This window comes from Oreochromis niloticus, linkage group LG9 (assembly GCF_001858045.2).
Source record: "Oreochromis niloticus isolate F11D_XX linkage group LG9, O_niloticus_UMD_NMBU, whole genome shotgun sequence".
Classification (NCBI taxonomy): Eukaryota; Metazoa; Chordata; class Actinopteri; order Cichliformes; family Cichlidae; genus Oreochromis; species Oreochromis niloticus.
Window position 1 is genome coordinate 11,519,112 of NC_031974.2, and position 22,857 is coordinate 11,541,968.

The 22,857-nt window shown below is 38.3% G+C and overlaps 1 protein-coding gene across 1 annotated transcript; it reads right to left on the minus strand.

The window, feature by feature from the left end:
- Positions 1-39: 39 nt before the first annotated feature.
- phex (phosphate regulating endopeptidase homolog, X-linked) lies at positions 40-18,662 on the minus strand. Its single transcript, XM_003439174.4, has 22 exons — positions 18,213-18,662; positions 15,174-15,230; positions 14,872-15,033; positions 13,815-13,898; positions 13,277-13,503; positions 12,354-12,422; positions 11,220-11,336; positions 10,922-11,005; positions 10,220-10,362; positions 9,506-9,599; positions 8,530-8,658; positions 8,173-8,274; positions 6,546-6,623; positions 6,325-6,428; positions 5,942-6,000; positions 5,659-5,713; positions 4,050-4,117; positions 3,828-3,958; positions 3,545-3,610; positions 3,242-3,346; positions 2,230-2,306; positions 40-2,144 (listed from the first exon to the last, which is right to left on the minus strand). The coding sequence occupies exons 1-22, from the start codon at positions 18,334-18,336 to the stop codon at positions 2,042-2,044; spliced, it is 2,238 nt and encodes a 745-aa protein (XP_003439222.1). The 5' UTR covers positions 18,337-18,662; the 3' UTR covers positions 40-2,041.
- Between the last annotated feature and the right edge of the window lie 4,195 nt (positions 18,663-22,857).

Here is a 22,857-nt window from a genome sequence, read left to right on the forward strand (position 1 = left end):
TCTCTTCTTATCAATCACAGCAAAATTGGAGGTACAATGTAATTTCTCAGGAGTTTTATTTGAACCTAAAAAACAAAAAACTGAAGAGCAGAATCAGTGGACCATTATGACGGCATACAAATTTATAATTACAATGAAAAGTTTGTCACATATTAACTTACAAAAACATTCGAAGAAAAACAGAAGACATAATAATAATGAAAAAAAGAAGGCAAACACCTGTAATGATATACACTGGTTTCAATCTAATCATTTCTACAGTGGATATTGTACTACTAAAATACTGACAGTAAAGTTACAGGACTAGGGCTTGCCCATTCATCGCAATAAATCTGATCTGAAATCTGCCTATTTTCTATTTCAAATTGATGTTATTTACAAGTTAATCCAGTTTTATATTATTTTGAATTAAGTATCAAAAATTTTTCTTTTAGTCCTGACCCCCTGAAAACCTTTTTTTTGAGTGTAGCACTCTCTATGTAACTAATTTAACAGACACTTAAAAAAATCTGTAAAAATACAGCACAATGTACTATTTTAAAATAAGAGAATTTATTAGGAATTTAGTTATTCTTTTTCTTTTTTACCATTTGCTGTTTACAGAAACAAACAAAGAAAGAAAAAACAGATAATGTACTGGCAGAAAATTAACAGCACATTTTTTCATTTTGTTTGTTTGTTTGCTTGTTTGTGTTTTATTTAAATTTTTTACAGTGTAGAGACTGCTATCAACTGTTCTCCAGTCAGATCAAAAATACCCATTTTTCCTTACTAACCAGTTGTTGCCAGGGGGGTTTACCAACAGGTCTCAACGCCTGTATAATTGGCAGTGAATCAAACAATAGCACTACTGTTTGGCAGTAACACTAAAAAAAAGCTTTACAGAATTTTTAAAACTCAAATAATTCAATCAATACTTGTTTCATGATTTTAATTGCTAGATTTAATTCTAGAATGATAAGTGTAATTTCATTAAATACAGATTTCTTTATCAAAAACAAAATGCTAAATGAAGAAAAAGATCAGCGGGCTGATACCAAGTCAACAAATCACAGCCAAATCATTACAGCAGATACTTCTTTCCCATTTTCTGGCGAAAATTGAAAATTAGGCATCATACGGTATTCCTGTCATTCCAAAGAAACATCATGTTGGTGTGTGAATGCACCTCAGCGGTGCAGTCCACTGACGGAGACACAAAGACAAATGAGAGCGCATGCTGCAGTTTGAGTGCTTGTAATTCTGTAAGTTCATTTGCCTCAGGCTGAACTGCAGCGCAATGAATATAAATGTCTGACACAAGATTGAAACAAAGCAAAACAGAAGGCAAGACTGCCAAAGGAAAATCTGGGCCCACACACACACTCACACACACACTCAAATTCCAACTCACAGACAAAGTACCTGATCTAGTTTGCTAGATGTTACATTAAGATCACTTTGCTTCTATAATACTGGTTTTCAAAATAAAATAATATTAAGTAGCATAACTTTACTTAAAGAACTAATCTTTGGTGTACAGTGTTCAGAATTTGGGCTGCTGACATAAAAATGCGAGCTGAGCTGATATATCTGTATCCTACAGTCACAAAAAACAACCTGGAATATATTTTTGTAATCAGTAGAAAAGTCCTCATCATTGTACATTTACATTACATAAATTCTCAGAAGAAATGCAGTTCATGTAAATGCAGTGCTTTTATTTAGCTGCATGTACAGCACATAGAGCTGTGTTGTTTTAATGTCACAAAAACATGTTTGTCTCCAACCCTGTAACTGTGGTCCTTTATAAGAATCTTCAACCTTAATTTATGTGACATAAGGAATAAAGATGACTGTAAAAAGTTACATTTTTCTTGTTAGCCAATTGAAAGCAGCTTCAGTTCAAAGATCCACACTTACCCAAACGCTGTGTATGTGTTAGGGTGTTTCAGTGAGAACAACTCTATTTCATTTTTATGTTGTTCCCTTATCATGTAAACTATGTTGGATAAATCCAGCATTATCAGCCTTTTCGCGAGTATCACGCTGAGGTCGAAGGTTACCACACCCGGCAGGATTGTGCTCCTCTGTTCATAATCGACGACTCGGAACACTTGAATGCTTTCCGAAATTCCTCGTAGTTACTCATCGCTCCAATAACTCTGCAGGACACGAGTGATGATAAAGGTCAGGTTGGAGGGGTTCTTGCTATGTGTGTCCATGTGTGTGTCTGCGTGCGGGCTTCACCTGTATTTTGGTGGACTGTGAGCTCCACTTTGGATCTGCTCCCTGGCCGCTTCTGGTCTGTATGTGTTACATCTCACCTGCGCATTACAAACACACCGATTAAATGCTTTGCTAGATACTCTACATGATGTATGTGTATTCATAAGTTTCTGACTAAACATGTGCCATTGCATGCAATATTACAATAAAAATCCCGAAGGAAAACTTCTGTCTAGCATTCCATTTGAGGCCATTCCATTTCATTGTTTCCACAGACAGGAATGCATTTGAATGCAAAATCACACATGCATGCTTCTATAAATGCAATAATTCCGAGTAGCCAGACATGTTCCACACATGGAAACAGTAAAACACGATGATATCCTGTTTGGCTAGACAGCGTGAAAGGGGAAGAAAGAACTCTAACAGCTCAACTAGAGCAGTACCCAAGATGTGGAACACAGCATGAAAGTCCTGTGACAGATTTTCAAACCTTTCTCATCTCTATGGTTTGGATAGCATTAGAAATAGATATGTTCAACTGTATTTTACATTTGTTTCAGTAAATGACAGCGTGAGAGGAGCAACATTGCCTCCTACTGACACTTTTAGGAATTACAAGAACCGACTCTTCAAATTTGCATAAACTGTAGTTAAGAAATGAAGCACATCAGGGATGTGTCCACAAGGGGGCCATGGGAAATACAATTGGATTCTCCAGCATGGATAGAACCAGCTATAGAAGGTTACTGAATACATTTACTCAAGTACTTTACTAAACTACAATTTTAATGTATATACTATTTTTATGTAATACACTTTAATGGTTTATATGGTTTGGTTTATATTCAACCATTATGTTAAAGTGCCCAAACATTACATTTCCCATAGGAAAACGCCCAAATATTACCTGTCTATCATCACTTTACTATGCAGACCTGCAAATCAACTGAAAGTCTTCAGATCTAACACACACTGGCAGAAAAACTGCATTTAGAGCATAGTGAAAAATAGTGTGCAAAAGTGTCTTTACATGCGCGTAGCTCAAGAAGAACAGTTGGTTGTTGTTCAGTCCAACTCCAGGCAGCAGAGGCTCCTCCACACCACCTCTGCTCTCATCCACCCACCGCCTGTACGCCTACACAAGAACAGTGAAATAAACATTCTCTCATCTGGATTGCTTTACATGACATCGTTAAATCTTCTTCATCTTTTTTGCTAAGGGAACAAATTCATTTAGAATTAGGAAATTGCTCTTTTTTTTTTAAACAATAGCTCACAATGTCCGAAGTAGACAGCTCCTGTGGCAAACCATTTCTTAAATCATAGATCATACCCTGAATGCTTCTCTTATTCCTCCATTGTCTGCTATGTTTTCTGCCAGGGTCCTCTTACCCCGCACCTGCAGGGCAAAACATTTAAAAAAGAGTAACAAAAGCAGTAATGCATCAGAAACATCTGAACTGAACAACAGTCTTCAGTTATTTCTTGACTTTGATAATTATCCATTATACACAGACATTTTTTAGACAGTTTCTTAGAAAAGTGGTTTAAATTCATTCTACATCTGCAGTTTTTTCTTTTTTATAAATTTTTGCACATTCAGACTGTTTCCTTACATTTAGGCCCGCCTCCTTCCAGTGATAACCATTATACTGGTCAATCATACACTGGGTCTTCTCATTGAAGGCCTCTATAGACGAGTTGCTCCACCACTGTTCAAGATTGCCATTTTTGTCATATTTGCGACCTGTTCAGACCACATAATTCATTGTGTCAGGAGTTTGTTATTCAATCACAAATGTTATATTCTGAAATCATTATTAGCAAACATTATTTACCGTTATTGTCAAAGCCGTGCGTTAGCTCATGTCCAACTATTACCCCAATGGCACCGTAACTTAAAGATCTGTAAATCAAAGGAATGCGGGTTAGACATTAGCCCGAGTCAGAGCAGCATTTAAAACAACATAGATTTTAGTGTGGCACAAGTCAAAGTCTTGTGGAATTTCAAGACAGGATTAGATTCTATCAGTGGTGCTCGATCAGGGGAAGTATGCAAGCAGTGCCTGTCCAATGAAGTCTAAACACAGACATCTCAAACAGAATTCTGTCATAATTATTCTTGTTTCGCCGTATCCATTCTTTAAATGATTGACATCTTGAGGCTGCAGCCTCTGTCTTTGAAAGCAGATTTGACTCTGCTTGACTACGATTCCATTGGAATGTGCATTGTGGATAAACCTCTGGTTTTTGATGGGAGACTGAGGGAGACTAGCAATGCTAAACAAGTTGCTGCTGGCTGTGCGTTCAAGGCTCTGAACACAGTTAACAGTTAAAAGACTTCACCAGTACTTTCAGATTAGCATGCATGAGAACTGTCTATACTGAGTGGATCATCTTTAGACAGCTGTTTTGTTTAATACACTACCTTATTTCTTCATTATTAATTTGAATCTTCCTGTAGATATTGACAGTGCACAGGCCTTTTAATTCAGCTATAATGGTCCTTAGAACAATTACAAGTATATAATTGAGTACCAAGTAGGATATATTTAAATATTTAAACCAACCTCAAACATAAACAGCAGTAATATTGATTTATACTGATTGAATTTACATAAAAATAATACAGCTTTATGTACAGTGTGGTACATAAAGTGTGTTATTACTTCTACTAAAGGAATGGTTCTAAAATGTTCCTCTGGCACAGATCATTGTCACCTAAGGGCAAATATTTTTTTATGATAACTATAAAAGTAATAACATTTAATAATTCTTCAGCCAGCAAGAGGTGCACAAAGATGAAGATGACCACACAGAGTGCAGCAAGATGCATGACATGCATGAAATCATGAAACGGTATGTCATAGTCTGAAACAACAATTTGTCTTGTTAAACAGTGGAAGATAATTTCTTTTTGTTTGTCAGTCTCTGCTTGACTTTTTGTAAAAGTCACCACACACCACTGGATCCTATCATACACGAACTGTGTGTAGTTATTTTTCTATTAGCGGCCAAGCTAAAGAGCATTAAAACTGACAGCTAGCAGGCAGTTAATGAGCTATTTTCTTCATTCAGTAACTTTTAGTTTAATAATGTAAAGTACTACTCAGAGAACAAAATACCAGGAAGAGGAAAGAACACAATAAAAAGAAAACAATAGAAGCTTTGGAAGCCTTAAGTGAGTGAGCACCATTCCAGCTGGGCAGGCTGTTACATAGCTTGTCATCCAGTCTCAGATATCATAAAAAAAGAAGCATGGACAAATGTTACTGTGCTGTGTTGCTGTGGGAAATTGCTTTACAAAATAAAATCAAGCTGTCAAGCTAATGTTTAATATAGGACAGTTTATAGATCTGTTGAGAACAATAATGCTGCCCAGGCTGTGGTTCTCTAATAGCAGGTTTTTCTTTAAAATAAAGTCAACTCTTGGGTGGGATGACTCACCTTGGATACTCTTTTCCCCAGAAAAAGGGTTTTTGAAGCTCTCCAGCAGGAAATCCTAAACAAGAAGAACAAAAATATTTTTTCTTTGTGTGTATCTTTAGTTCTTTCCAAACAGGATATTTTACTGCATAAGGTCAAGGCTTTTCAATCTTATGTTTGCTAATAAAAATAATAAAAAATGGAAATCCCACAAAATCTTGATCCAGAATTGGTGCTTTACTCTGTCTGGTCAGGACTTAATTGAGTGATTAAAAAAACAAAATGTAATGAATGTATATCTTACTGATTTGATTTGTGGATGAACTATAGAAGGCGTTCACAGTTGTTGGGTTTGTAAACCATCTGAAACATAAACACACATTAGGCTTTAATAAGGACATAAAACCATAGCCTGATTACAAAAGATCGCTGGAGCTTCAGAAGGCAAGAAAGGAAGTGCCGCCTTCTTTCCAGTGGCCAACAGGGGGCGACTCCTGTTGCTGTATCCCTAATTTCAAGTCTCATTTAATACAGCACAATGTCTATTTTATAAATTATAACGTCCATTAGAGTCAAAAAGCAGTTGAAGCTACATATGCTTTAGGACGGAACTAGTGTCAACATGTATCTCCTTATCAAACGGATGATGTCACAGTGCCTAATTAAGCATTCACACTTGCCACTCACTCTGTGCGTGGGACGCTCTTTCGTAGCCAGGAGAGATCAGATTGAGCGATGAACTTCAGTGTCTGCATCACGTTGCCGTAGTAGTCATTCTCTTTTAACTCTAGCTGAAGCAGACACAAACACATCACACATTACTTCTAAATAGCGACATTCCTCCATCTTCAGAATGAAAAGGGGAAAAAGCATTGCAGGAACATGATGCTGTGCTAATTTAAACAGACCTGCTTCAAATCTTCATTGAGGTAGGTGTCATTCAAAATAAATTCTGGGTAGCCAACCTTAGCCAGGACTGCATGTGCCTTTAGAGAGAGATAAGAGAGTTTAAATAAAATCTAAATTAAACATAAAAAGGTGTGTCAGACTCTCATTCAAACTTAATTGGCAGTGAGTGCAAATATAAGTTTGAATGAGTAAGTTTAAATGATATTAAAGTAATAAAAAGAGAGCACAGTGAGAGTCATAGGCTAAAGTGCCTTCACAGAAACATCGCTGGGTCCCTACAGTAAAATCCTTTTTTATTATGAAGGTCTATATGTTGCCATAAAGTGGACCCAATTTCTTTAAATGGTTTCAGTATTGTAGCTTGAGCAAAGCTGGTGAATGATAAGTAGCTCGGTTCAAGCTGAAAGGCATCAAAAAACATTTTAACAGTGAGTGGAGCTGAAAACAATTGTGTTAGGAATAAAATCCTGGACACATTTGAGTCTGACTTTATGAAAACCTATGATAATGTATTTTCTCTCAATCATTGCAGTTCCAGTGAGAACACATGACAATTGCAATCAATGAGAATGTGACGATCCCTGTCAGCCAAAAGCTCAGGTGACACGCTGCTCTAAACACTCTTTTTTCCTTCAGTTTGATGTCAGCAAGAGAAGATATCCTTTTACGGTCACAGCATAAAAGGCCCTGAACCACACTTTGGTTCGGGGCAGTCAAGTAGAAGAAAGTTAAAAGTTAATAAAAGGAGACGTGGCTTCTAAGAGGGAAGAGATAAAAGGATGGATTAAAGCATCACTAACATGGGTTTTTGAACAGGAAGCAACCCCCCGGAAAGCACTGGCCACTAGGGGAAATGTGTATTCCTTGACTGACTGGTGAGTGGTTTCAGTCACAAGGTGAAATCAGTCACAAAGAGTGTGCAGCACCAAAAACATCCTTGTGACTGCTTTGGGCCCTAACAGATCAATGCTGTTGCCTGTAGTTTGCAGGGAAGATGCTGACTTATCTGCAAAGACTTACTAACTGCTCGTTAAGTGGTAAAAATAAAAAATATTGAGCATCATATATCTCTTTGTGACAAGTTTCACCTAGTGACTATCAACCACCTCCTTCAACCACTTGCCAACTGGTCAGGGAATAGTCATTTTTCTATGGTGGCAGGTGGTTGCCAGGGGATTGTCCACTGGTCTCTGGCCCGTATGACTTATGCCTAAGAACCTCACCAAGGCTGACTATAAGATAAATTAGGATTATGGTGGATCACGTAAGAGATACTGTTGTTGGGTTGTTGAGTAAAGGACTTCTTCTTTTTTGCGTATAAATATTCTTTAGTGGTGTTAGTAAATACTAACAGATTTCCCGAACCGATAGAACAATAGTATCTGTTCTAGCTTGGCAGCTGTTTCCAGCTGCTGCAACTACAGTAAGGTCAGACTTTGTTTTAACGGTTAGATGTGACTAACACAGCTGCTTCAGAAAGGGGGTTGTTTTCACTATTTAATGCACTGCTGTATTTCATTCAATTTTTTGGGCCAGTTTTGGATTAAACTGTTTGAAATTCACATCACCAATCCAAATATTTTTTTATATTACAGTTTAGATTAGAAAAGATGGAATAAACTGTGCCTTTTCCACAGCTCGCTTCTTGGTTAAATCATCCATCCAGTCATTCTCCTTCTCCAGCATGTCGATGAACGCCCAGCGGATGCCGTCGATCAGCTCCTCCATCTGAGAAACAAATTCAAGTACGACACAGAAGTTTAAACGTTCAGATTTTCAGACGTGAACCAAGAACGTTCTCACTTATAGCAAAGTGAGACTGTTTATAAAAAATGCAAAAAGGCCCAGCATCATTGCCATCTAAACACAGACACACACACCTACAGTGATGCAGACATCACGGCTCAGCACTCATCTGTTACACAGCTACAGAAAACTCAAATAGCTGAGCCAGGATTTAGGATATGATGGGAACACACACACCATGTGTTTCTTGTCCTCCTGGAAGTGTGTGTTGACAAAAAGGCGGCCGGTGGCATAAACAAGTGAGTTCTCCACGTAGTTAACACACTTATCCCAGCGCGGGGTCAGAGAGGTGGTTCCTGTGGTTACCTAATGGGGGCGAGAGAGATGGAAATTCAAGGTGACATCGCTCCAAAAAAACAACTTCCATTAACAAGCTTCCATTAACGAGAGTGTTTAAGACCTCACGCTGAGTCACTTTAGGTGGGGAGGGGGGATGATTTGTTTAAAACATTTGAAGCTATCTGCTGGTAAAATTAGAAAATCTTTCCCCAACTCACTAAGTACTGTGACAAGAATTTTGGGACCTAAAAACAGAGATTGAGAAAAGCTGAGAAACCTTCAAGTGTAGTTATTTTGAAAGATTTAGGTTTAAACATTTAAAAAAGAAAAAAAAGTGTACATTAAGAGAATTATGAGCAGCTGCTGCTGCTCATGAAATGCACTCAATTAACTAATCATAAGCAAGTTTGAGCACCTTTATAAAAGCAGAGATTTTTGGCAGTTTTGCAGGTCTGGAAGATTTTAGTGTGTTAGCACAATGCCAAGGAGCAAGTACATCAGAAATGATCTCAGAGAAGCAACAGTTGGTGCCAGCCAATCTGGGAAGGGTTATAAGGTTATTTTCAAACAATTTAAAGTCTATCATTCTGCAGTGAGAAAGATTATTCACAAGTGGAAGACATTCAAGATAGCAGCCAGACTTCCAAGGAGTGAATGTCCTAATAAATTCACCCCGAGGTCAGCCTTTTGCTCCGAGAAACTGTGAAAAACCCAAGAGCTACATCTGAGATTTAACAGGCCTCAGTTAGCACATTAAATGTTAACGTTCAAAATATTGCATTTTTTAAGCTTTTCTAAAATACAGTTGTTTTCAAAACATTCAAAAGTGATCATATATGGACATAGATTTTCCAAACACGCTTTGTGTACCGACCCGAGCGTAGTCAAGGTATCTGTAGAGGAAACGACGGCTCAGAGCGGTTATCCGGGAAAAGACTGTCCTCCACTGGACGTAGTTGGCTACCGTCCTGGAGAGCAAGAGACACAGGGACATTAATTAAATTCCTACATGTAATCTCATTATACACTGTAAAATACTTGTAATGAGCCACAGGTGCCCTCGAGCCCCAGTGTGGGCTCATGTTTGTGCTTGTGTGTGTACATTATATCCGTCCCTTAAGAGGACTGGGTTGAGTTTAAAGGGGACTTGAATGTTTAACTCAGGTGCCAATTCTTCAATTTTTTTGACAATACAAGAGTAACTTTGCCTGATATACATTACAAAATAATCCTTATTTTTCTTTTACTGAGCCCCTCACTCTTTCTTTAAAGCCATCCTGCCATTAAGCCAAGCATCGGAACTTTGAGGCTGTGTAGCTTTTGCACCCCTTTTATTGCCTATTGCTTGTAGATTTTGCATCTGCATTGCTGATACCCATGTACATAAACAACCCAAGGCAGTTTTCTACACAGTTTAGCTTGCATTGGGACCAAACAATTGTATTTATTAATAGGGTGTGTATCAAGAGTGTCTTTAAGGTATTATTATTATGTGATGTGCTGGATAGAGAAGCTGGGTCTCTATCCAGCACAGCACAGCACTCGATCTTGTATCAACAAGGCACCATGATAGAAAGCAAGTCTGTACCGGGGATCTGTGGCCTCGATGAGCTTCATAAGTTCCTTGAAGTACTGTGGAACTCTGACGATGACGGGCTCAGAGGAGGAGATGGATTGATCCGGGTCGCCTTTAGACTCCACCACAGTTTTTACGAAATTAAGCCAATCGAACTACAGCGATAGAGAGAGAGGGAGAAAGAGCACAAAAGGTCTTTTACAACATATAGAACTATGCAGTATATTCACTAAGCCAGCTACTTCAGTTTCTGGGCATCGCAACACCTGCACGCATTGCATTTTGGGGGGATTTTATTTCAATATAAACTTCAACTTTTGAGAACTACATTTTCATGCGCAGGTAAATAAAAAATATCAGCAGTTCTCATTTCTAATTCAGTTCATATAGAGGTTAAACATATCATGAAGCTTGTAGTTACATTTCAGACAAATCCAATAAAAGCAGTTTCCCTGACTTGCTGATTGAGTTTCTGCTCTCAGTAGCTACAAATTCACCATAAGAGTGGTACTGATCTTTCTTCTGACCTTGGAAACAAAACAGTCCATAAAAAAACAGGAATGTTTGGTACTATTGAAGTAAGCCCTGCTTCTTAGGAAGACTTCTCAGGAAAAACAGCACAAGGACATCGTGTACGACGTGGTTGCGAATCAGTCTCAAGTAATGCTAAGGTTGATTTCTTTCTGGCGGTTTTTCTGCATGCTTTTAAAGTACCTGAGGTATTGAGCGCTGCAGGCGAGACAGCGTGTATTTGTTGTACATGCTCTCACTGGTGCGGTTTTCATAGGGAATCAGGATCTGCAGACACAGAGAGCAATTGTCATCAGCATGACTGATCCTAAATTTGTCCAAAAAACGATTTCCTGTTATACTGTTGGCAAAGCTGATGAATCAGCAGCCATATTTCACAGTGAATAATGCAGAGTTTTAATTAGCTTTCGAGCTACAGAGACCTATTTAATAATTTTCATACATTAAGCGGGATTATATTTATCTGACATGATGTCCTTACATGAGCCACTTTGGTCTCAAAGGCGAGAGCCTTTTCCATCTGGGTCAGAGCGTCTTTCTCTGGGGCGCCCAGCATGACGGCCACATCCACCATCAAACTGAGCAGCGCCGCACGATACTGGAGAGAGAGACAGAGAGATTTCATTCTTTCATTGCTCTGAGCTATCGGACATCATCAGACATCAATCAAGCGCCTGCATCTGCACTCACATACCCTTGTGCTACTCTATCAGTATTCAGTAAAATGTATTTTTTTATTATTACCTTTTTTGAGGGAGAGACACACAGCAGCAGAAAAATATTCAGTGGTTTAAAGAGTAACTGCAAAAGGGAATCCAATCTGTGCTGCTCTCTGATGATGTTTATAAAGCATTAGAAAGTTTAAATATTAGTGTGTTAAAGTTAGCAGACCAGATAAACTATTAAGAAGAACAACGTTTAGGCTCAAAAGAGTGTTTTTGCATTAATTAAATGATTTATAAACAGCAGACAACAGACTTAGCTGACTGCAGATACCATGATTTATTTACATTCAGAACTGTGACTTTCACAAACCAAATATAAAGAAACCCAAAACTGTGAATTTAGGTCCTGCTAATATGTATAAATGCAAATGTATCCATTTATCAGTGGTTTTGAAATACTTAAACCCAGATCAGTACAAAAAAGAAACAAACAATAAAAAAAGAAAGTGATACAAGAGCGGTTTTATTCAAAAAACATTTTGCTATCCTTACATTACATTTCTGCGATTTTAAGTTTTGCATGAATAACTTGAACTACTCTAAATTCAAAGGCTTCAACAGGTCTTCACTCATAAATGTTTAGATTTGAAGTTATAAAAAGGAATTTGCATTTATACAGATTATAAAAAGCCTTTTTTGATATCTTCAATTCCATTTAAATGTATAGCTTCTAAAAGTGCTTTATGAGGTCTTTACATGCCCTTTTGAGTGAGAACTCTGTGACTGAGATGAGGAAGAAATCTCTTTTTTAGAGGAAAACACTGAGAGGGATGTATTGAGTCTGAATAGAAACTCTTGTTCCGAAGAAAAGTCTATTTTGCTACCACTCATCCAGGACAGGGAGTTTTGGTTAAAAGGTAAGATGCATGAAGGATGAAGCGGAAACTCACCGCCTGAGCAGAGGAGGTGTTGGTGATGTAGTCTTCCCTGGAAGGCAGAGACAAGGATGCCTGATCGAGCTACATAAAGACAGAAAGCGCTGGTTAGCCTTTGCTGCTTTTTACGCTGCTGTCTTTCAAAACAGTTCCAAAAGGTTTCAGACACATTATATTCTAGTGAAGGTAAGATAGATACATAATAACTCACCTGGCTTTGAAACATTGATCTGTTCGCATGACCGATTAGCTTTTAAATTCTGGTTGTATATTCAAAAATATTGCTCTTATTCACTTTTCAATGTCATAATTTGGCACAAAGGGAAATTTTTTTAATAAGAATAGCCTGTGCATGCACACATCATTCTTATAAAATAAAATAAGAATGACCAGCCCATTTAAACTGTTTTTGTGCCTTTTGATTGTGCACACAATCATTGATTATTACAAAAATGAAGTAAATGGATAACAGCATTATTTTTTTTCTTTGTTGAAAAGGTACTTATCCTGTCTGGTCCCACGAAGCCTGGCAGTTTTTTAACAATGAAAATTTCTAAACCTAAACTTTAAGTCCTTCTACAAAATTGGAACCAAACGCTGTGTATAAAGGATATATATAAAGCACTGACCGTACATTCTATAAAGCAGCCTTGTTTTTGCCTCGTGCGCGACACTAAAAACAAAGCAAGGCAATTCTGTACTGGTTCGATTTTTTTTTTCTTTTTTTTGATGTCCATCTTTTATTTTACAGTCTATGGGATTGTGGATTTTGTACTTCAGTACAAGCAACTAAAAAAATGGGATTAATGTAATTTGATAGTGAGATGAAATGGACTTCTATTTCTCCAGGTTTTTGAATCCAACAATGCAAGTGCAATACTATAACATGGGCTTTACAGTGGAGTTATGTGATGGGCTATGAAGGAAAAATGTCTGACCTTGATGATGTAGTGAGAGGAGTTTTTGTCATCAGGGGACACGTACAGGCGAATCAGGACGCTCTTACTGTGCTGATTCCTCATCGCTGCCAGCGTCTTCAGGAGGTTCCACTGACTCTCTGACCACTGATATTCCCCACCGCGCCCGTCACCCACAATAGGCCACCGAAACTCAGGCTGTTTAAGTGTTTTCAGCATTGGTTTGGCATCCAGCTCCTCCAGTAGAGCTTTGTACACAGACACACAACAAATGGTATACACAACTTTATTGATTTTTTTGTACTATTTTTACAGCTCATGTGGCTATTTTTTCTAGCTTTGTGCTGCACCCATGTTTCTTATTGCTTTTCCATTACCCCAGATCTGTCGTGTGGATCAATAAAAGCTCATCCTACCTTATTTGTTTTCAGAGTCACTGTGTCTTTGTGTAAATAATTGACTTTGTAAGGACATTTAATTGTAGGGTTTGAATTTTGAGGGTCTCATATAAACACAGTCCCCACAAATCCACAGAGCAAACATCTGTGTTGTGACTTACTTTCATTCAAACAGGAGCGGTACAGGGTCTTTGCTTTGGTCACTGCTTCAAGTTCGTCAGGGTCAGAAGGAGCTTGCAGTAATTCTGATGGAGCAAAAACGTCTGTGTCATCATTCAAAGATACCTCTAATGCCCAGTCATCATCTCTGCTAGAGGCTAACCGCTCAGGGATACATTAACCGTCACTAGGATAACACACTTAGCCATACAGGATGCATAATGACTGATGTTTAATGTAGAATTGAAAAAAAGAATGTATGGATTGAAATGATGACATGCTTCCTGTATTGATTTCAAATTTTTAATCTCCTTTCTTAAATTTGATGTGAGCTTTGCAGTGTTATTGGAGCACTATGCTACTTTCAGAGCATACTCTGAGCATACTCTGAAAGTGAGAGTCCAGTGAATGGAAAGACTTAACCTTGTTCATGACCTTTAATGAAATTCCTATTAAGGAAAAAGGTTGCATCATTGCCTACTTCTGCCAGATGTTTCTTCTTGTTAAAAGGGTGTTTTTCCCTCCCACTTTCACCAAGTGCTTGCTCACAGGGGTCACCTGTTTTCAAGGCACAATATAAAGCACCTTGAGGCAAATGTTGTTGTTTGGCGCTATATAAATAAAATTGTACTGAATTGAATATCTAGCACTATTCCTTTTCTGTTTTGTAAATCCAATAATTTCATTTATTATTATACTGGATCTTATGCTTATCTTGTGTATGAAATAAGCCATTATAGGTCCTGTCTTGCTAAGCTACCTCACCCTAAAAGAGCACTCTTAGCTGACTGGCTAACTTCCTGTGTGCTAAGCAGCTTGGGTGTGCTCTGTTTGTACCAGATGACCATATAAAGACAACTGTAGCAATGTCCAAAAAGTAGAAAAAATTGAAAACTATTCAGAGCAGTCTGCAGCCAAGAATTTAGCTTAAAGGAAATACATTTACATACAGTACATTACATGCATTTTACATCCATACTTCATTATTCCAAACTTCTGAAACATTGTAAGAAAACCAAAATGCTTATTAGGACACTGATGAGGAATTTATTCTCAAACCTTTAAGCCGGATGTCAACATGCTGCCTAAGCCAGGGGTAGATGCCGTAAGAGGACGAATCTTCAGGAATCGGGTTCTCCTTCAGCCACCCACCGCAAGAGAAAGCATAAAAATCCTCGCAGGGGTTTACAGATTGATCCATTTTACTTAGAATAGACCCCGCTACAGAGATTAAAAAAACAAAACAAAAAAAACACCTCCATCAATGACATTTAAGCATAAGGTACTTACTGTCACAATTAAGACACTTCATATGTAACCCGCTAAACGTACAAGATGGACTGTTTAGCGCGTCTTCTCACCTGCTTCAATGCATTCTGGGGTCAGACAGAGCTCCGCCTGACTGGATTTTTGAGACACTGAGGAAGAGGAAAAGAGTTGCTGGTGAACTGAAGGCATGCGCACAAACGTCGAACAAGTTCAGTTCTGCAACAGATTGGTGGAAGTTGAGACTTTCACAAGGCTTCACCTTGAGCAAAACCAGTTCTAGGGTAAAAATCAACTGTGACTCAGAGAGTTATTGTTATTGTATATTTGATGCATAAATATCTCTTTGAAATTCTGCCTCATCTCAGAGATAGATATCCTGAATGCAAGGACGAATTATTAGCAAATGTATAATTTTGAAAATATTGTGCTAACTTGACTTTTCATGCTCGTTGTAATGACATACATCATAAAAAAAGCTCTAGAAAATGAACTCAAGAGAAACAAAATTACTATATTCTTAACTGTATAAACATACAGTCTACCCCTCTTTACGGGGGCTGTAAAATTTTGACTGCATGACTTCCACCTTGGAACACTGCACTACTATACTGAAGCATTATTACATATATTTAAGCCCCTGAATACTCCTCCACCAGTGATTATGCAATAATTACCCAAAAATGACAGTAGTTATTGGAGAAGGATGTAGTCGAGGACATTTCTACTATCTACTCTTTAGGAAAAAGGGTCAAACCGAGATAAACAAGCAAAGCTGATACAGCTGGAGAGCGCTCAGACAGAGTAAACAGTCATGCTTGCCCACACTGTTGAAAGACGCAATCAGTGTGACATTACTTGCTCGCTTTTGCGAAGAGCAATCAAAACACCACAAAACAAACAGAATAGGGAAGCCATTGTTTAAGCTACTTGCATTGTAACTGGAGGTTTACCCATTCACTTCCCTTCCTAGAAGGTGAGCAAAAGCCTGCCTTTCTAACCTCCTGGCAGAAACCGCTGTTTTGTGATGTGGATCCGTGGACAGATTTAGAAACCAAATCCTCATTGTGAACGGATGAGTGGAGCGTTACGGTGCTGCGCCGCAATGTCTGACCTCTGAGGTCCACCAGTCTTGTTGCCTAGTTAGAGCTGCTTGTTGAGAGTTGTGGCCACTTTCAGAACAGCTTCAACCCTGCATGAACTGCTTGGCCTGGAACAAACTCAACAAGGCGCTCTCTCACCCAGAAGCCCATACACAGGGGTTTAAACACCCACACCCACACACACAACTGAGGCTCCAGTGTCACTGCTAAAACCAAACTTATGTCCATTACTGAGATACCAAACAAGCCACCGACACAAACATGCAGATACACAAGCACACATTTAAGACTCACACTCTTTAAACTCATTAAAAATATCTGGAAAAAACAAATCAAAGCAGCATTCCTGTGTCTGGTCATTCACATGGATGGGGACATGCGGAGGGTGTTCTATTAGTGTGGGTGTGTGGGACTGCATACATAGGCTCGTAATGTAATTACACTTCAATGAAACCACAAGAATTCTGCCTTCCCTCAATAACAAAAAAAACAACAAACAATACTTACTCCCGCACCCCTCCCTGCTACAACCATCCTCACAGCCATGCACCACTCACACTACTCAAATGTTCTCCTCAAAATCTTGAAGGGAGAGTTTTACATGACTGATGCTAATCCAAACTACAAGCATAGCAGAAAGGCTGGGAAAAAATGAGCATACAGCTAGTCAGGCTCTCTTTAAAGTTCCTCTGGAGCCATGCTGCAATATTTTCCTATAATGTAAAAACCACAACTTTCAAACAGCAGATAGACATATTTGTTCACTCCAGACAAAAGCAAGCTAGCTATTTGGTAAATGGGCTGATGTAGCGCACACATTCATGCCTAAGTGCTTTTAACAGTCACACACTCACACTCCATAGGTGCAAGATATTGAGGTTCAATATCTTGCGGAAAGGTACTTTGAGGATCCGAGGATCAATCCACTGGCCGTCTAATTAGTAGGCCACCCATTTTACCTCCTGAGCTACAGCTGCCCAGTATTTTTGACCATTTCTAATATTTCTAAATATCAGAGTGAGCATGCTCTGATTCTCCAAACTGTTTCTTTTTAGCAAAAATTGAGAATTGGACCATTATAGAAATACATATAATATAATACATTTTTTTTTTTATCATGAGTAGAGACTAATCTTTCTGTTGAGAAAGAAGGTCCACATGTTCTGTGCAGAGGGAACTGACTGCAGTGTTTCAACAGAAATAAAAAATGAATAAATAATAATTAATCAGGAGGAAACATCTGGAAAAGTCCAGCTAAGAGTGCATACAGCACTCTTACACAGTCCCCAGACATGGATTAAACCTACTCCCAGAATAAAAGAACAGTCAAAGAAGCTCTCCAGCTCTAGGATTGTGTTAATCCATGGGAATCCATCAAAATAACAGCCCTCAAAGTCAACTCGGGTTTACCCAAGCTTTATTGTCTTTTTAATTATATTTTATATATTCCCATGTAAGCAATAGGTGTTAAATATATTTGTTTAAACTCATCTTACTCCTTTTTGCCCTCTTTATTGTAGTGTTATGTGGATATGTGTGAGATCGCTCTTTCTTTAGCTAATCTAAAGCATGCAAATTACTGGTTTAGCACGCCTACCAGCACCTACGATCTTTTACAGCACCAGCTTAAATTGATGTAAATAAATAACTTGCAATCCGTTACACATGTCCCTGCTAAAAATACTACACTCTGCAGGAAGAGCTGTGAAAAACACATTCTTTTCTGTTCCACTAGTGTCCAGATTTGAGTCCCACTGTGCATTACGGAGAGCACAAAGTTGTGCGTGTGCAAGTGGGCGTGTATGAAACCTTACATGAACCTAAAATAGTTCTACACAAGTTACCCGCGAGGCCTCCACAAAGACCTTTGCTCCCACTAGCATGGTCATGTGTTATTTACAGTCTGCATGTACTATAATCTGAGGACACCATGCATACAATCCCATATGTTGGATTCCTAACTAATTATAATGTAGGATGAGCAAAATGTGTGCATATATAAATATATGTGTGTGTTTGGGGTGGACTTACCTAGTATAAGAGCAAGAAGCAGAGCGGCACAGAGTAACACACACATGGCCAGAGCTATCTTGTAGAGACGACTGCTGTCCCTCTCGGGTTTAACCCCCCCGCCGCCTAAATGCTCCAGTTCCATGGTTTAGTATATCACACACACACACACACACAGATAAAACACTACTCCTACAGTATAAAAATCTTGAGAGGTGAAGTAGGCATCAATCATCTAATTACAGACAAAAAAATAAAAATAAAAATCCCAAACTATAGAAAAATATGCCCCAAAAGTCTAATATCTGGGGAAAAAGGAAATCCCCAAAAGTTCTACGAACATCTCTGTAAAATTTCAGAGAATTTAAAATCTCCTTCAATTTAACAGCCCGAACTTGGATCACTTTCCCAATCTGTCTTGCTCTCTCTGCTGCTATCTGTCTATCTGCAGCTACTCAAACTTCACTCTGGCTCTTCAGACTGTTCCTCCCTCCATCCCTCATCCCTCCTCCTCTCCTCCAGCACTCCTCCCTTGCCTTGCACCCACCCTCCCTTCTGCCCTTCCTCCTTCCCTCCAGAAAACTACAGACCAGTCTTCCCAGTGACATGAACTGAGGTCATATATTAAAACAAAAAACAAACAAAATCATTGGCCAGAACCAGGACCTTATCTGTGCATGTGTCTGCACTGGCAGCTGCACTTCTTCTTCATGACACACATGTGAAACGTGTGTGCCTAATCTCATGTACAGAACAGCAGGGTGCTCTGCTCGAAACATTTATCAGATCAGACAGCCAGTGAACTAGAACCAAATTATCCTCACAGGACACCGATTATTGCAGATTAATCTGATGATGAAGATGATGTTGCTGCTGTCTGTAAAGATACATCACTGTTTTTGTCTACTTTCTCACTCTCTTTGACGGCCCAGAAGTGCAGATGACCGTGACAACACAGACTCCTGATTGGCCTTCAACTTCACCCCCTTCACTGTGGTAAGAACTCTTTCTGCACGTGCTCATTAGGGTTTGGGGCGTTGGCCACAAAGCCCTTATATAGTTACGACTTCCTGTGCTGCTAAAAACACCCATTCATCAAACACAGACCACGATGCTATTGTTCACCACTGTGACTAACAATCACTTGTGTCCTGTTTATATCTCATTGTCTCAATTCTCAGCTGGGACCCTACTCATAGTGTTTTGATTGCCTCTGCTCCGCTTTTAGTCTCTGATTTGTTCAGTTGCTTTACAGATTGGCAATCAAGAGCTGGTTCTGTTGCTCCAGCTTTAAAAAAAATTTAAAAAAATCTGCTAATAAAAACAGTTTTGCCTTATATTGATCGGATACCACTTTATAACATCTTTTAGCACCATTTGGATACTGGAAAGGCTTAAAGGTACAGTCAGGGTGTGACTGCTTTGACTGACAGCTCCTAAACATCTTGAAAGACTTATCTGACAAATAATATGCCTTGTTCTGTAGAATCAACTGATCAAGAAGAACTGGTTTAGCTCTGGTGTAATTTTAGTATTTTATTAGACTGTTATTTATCAGGTTTCCATTTAGCAGGTATCTGTGTCTGTGAATTGCAGAATATTAATTTGCGTTAAATTCTGTTTAATTCTTATAGCACTAATTCACGTAACAGTCCCCCCCAAGGCACTTTATATTGTAAGATAAAGACTGTACAATAGTAAGAAGAAACCCCCAAAGTAAGCAAGCTCTTGACGACTGTGGGAAGGGAAAAAAAAAACCTTTTAACAGGAAGAGATCTCTGAAAGAACTGACAACTTGCTAACCACCCAAGCTTTGTTGACAGCACTACAGCACTCAAACCCTCTTGTTCAGGTACTGCATTGTGGGTTATCTTCATTGATGGTACCTGATGTTTATATATTCATAGAGTAGAAAATATCAGAAGATATTTCTATAAACTAGTGTTATTTTTTTGTTTGCAAATACCAATCCAGACATGGCTTAAAAGCCTGCAACATCACTTAAATATAAAGTGTTTCCCAGTGGGTTTGGTGTTTCTTTCCCATTTACTGTTACTGGACTTGTGCCACCACCCTTCCCATTGGTGGTTTATCAGTTACCAAAGATCAAGTTGTGCAGAGAGAACCACGACCACCTCCCTTTAGAGGTCTGTCCTTCCCACAGACCACTTTACTGGTCTCTGATAGCAAACTACAGTCATGAGGCAGCTATACCTTCTTGTTCAGATTGTCCTCTGTTAATCATGCTCTTAAATATAGCCTAACTAAATCCTAAAACTTAGATAAAGGTCATAGAAACAACTATTACCTGATATCCTGGGAGGAGTCCTCCGTGGAGAAGAGATATAACAATTACACAAAAGCAACATTAAAAAAGTTGATATCCAAAAATCCAAAAGATGTACCTCTCAGTACAAGCACACCTGCAAGTAGCCAGTCACGTCCTGTTTCTGTGATCTGAATTCATTCTCAATATTATCTTCACCATCAGCACTAATAGCAGAAGCATATCCTGTGGTCCACATCAATCAGCAATTCATACACTTAGTGTTGAGCACAAAACCACAAATGCTACTCAGCAGTAACAGTCTGTCTTTAAGGAAAACATTTTTCCGCTAACTTAGCAAGAAGGAAGATGACAAGTGGATTGTCATCATTGATTTTCCTGACTCCTGTCCATAAAACATGACATTTTCTGTCATGTCTAAACACAGAATAACACAAATATAGTTAATAAACAATTAAGAGCTCAATATCTCAAAACACACAGCAAAAGAAATGTTCTGTATTTTGCAAATGTCCAACAACCTGTTGGGTCAAATCTTTTTGACTTAATGTTTCATAATGAGATTATGAAATTATCATTAAACAGGATTTATCAACTGCCATCGTACAGTTTCTACTTTTCACTCAAAACAGATCACATACAAAACAAATATACATTGCTGCGTATCTATTTTGAGGGCAAGTGATCACCAAGGCGAAGTAGTTCACGGGGCGCAGCATGTGGTTACTTACTGAAGTCTCCATATACTCTTACAAGCAGAATGTGCAGCCAGCTCCAGAACTGAAACCTGATCCTAGAGGCCTAAATAAACCTAAAGCAAATTCCATTCACAGATAAGGCTAGATCTGTGAATCTGTGTAAGACAGCAGAAATTACATCTTAAGATTTGGACATTAAAAAAGAGCTGTACTCACTTGTGACAAAGAAGCTGTTTTAAATTACTGTAGAAGCTGTCAGAGGCATTACCACTGCAGTGGAGCTGATTTGTCTAACCTACACTTCATGCTCGACATTCCAGCCTCCAAAACTGAAAAAAAAAACAAAACTAAACTGTCAAAAGAAAAGAAATGAAAATCAGAGTTCTTCTAGATGCAAGTCTGTACACATAGCAGCCAACCCTGAAAAGCCTTTGAGCTGTAATTTGTAACTAATATGAAGAAAAATCTAAATTAACTTAATTAAAATGGCATATAGAGAATCACCAGTCAAAGCTATATTTTTGCCATCTTTGTGGTCCACAGAGGAGTTGTTTTGAATATTATCAGTTACTTTAAGGAGTGGTGTGAGATTGATACAGATATTTGTGTTGCACATAGGATTAAGTTACAACAAGTGCTGAAAAATCTGGATAGACTAATGTGAAATTTGGTTGGTATATTAATAGTCCCCAGATTCTGAATCCTACAGATTCTGATTATCAGCTCTCTTTTTCTTCTCGTGTCACCATTAACTGTCTTTGTGGGTATTTTTTTTTAATTTAATGTGAACAACTACAGAACAGACTGTCAAGAATTTTAGTTCTGACATTCATCAGTTCTGACTGTCTTACTTTTCTTTTAAAGCTACCATAAAATGATTATTTATGGTTTTTCATAAATAAAAAGAGTCATCTTCTGCTGTATGGATTATTTTGGAACTGGTTCAGATATTCATGGTCCCCAAAGCAGTAAATCTTTACACTAACTGTTACAAAGCACCCTTCAATTGTCATAGCAGCATAATGCAATTGTTGTTTGTAGTTTGATTGAGAAATCTGAACAGCGACTTTAAGGACTGATGTGAGAGATTCATGGTTCCCTAAGAACTTACTCTACAAAGTGATTATCACATCACTTTATCTTCTAGTATCACCATAAAGTTGTGTACTGTTGATCTTTTTTTGAATAATTACAGAATGAATCGTTAACATATTTTGTGTAGACGTGTGTTCCCCAGAGGGTTAAGTTGAAAAACTTGATTTTCTATTAAAAGCACTGCAAAATTGTAATGCAGGGTCTTTCCTCTTGCTGTTTTTGTCGTTGTCGTTTCACAGCTACAGGATGAATTATCATTAAATTTAGCACAGATATCAGTGTTCCCCAGAGGATTAATAACCTAGCAGCAGCATGAAGTTGTGTGCATGTTTACATAAACATTGGGACAACTACTGAACAGATTTTCCTGGGAGTTGTTACTCATTCAGAGTCCCCAGAGGTTTTATTCAGTTTGAGACTGTCATTATTTTAGCATTTTTTCCTCTAGTTTAACCATCTAGTGTTCTTTGTGTTTTTATTGGAGACACTGAATTTGAACAGCCACAAGATAGGTTACAGAGACACTCAGCAGACATTTAAATTTGATCTCACTTTAATGACTTTCTTCTGTTAAAGCCTACAATTT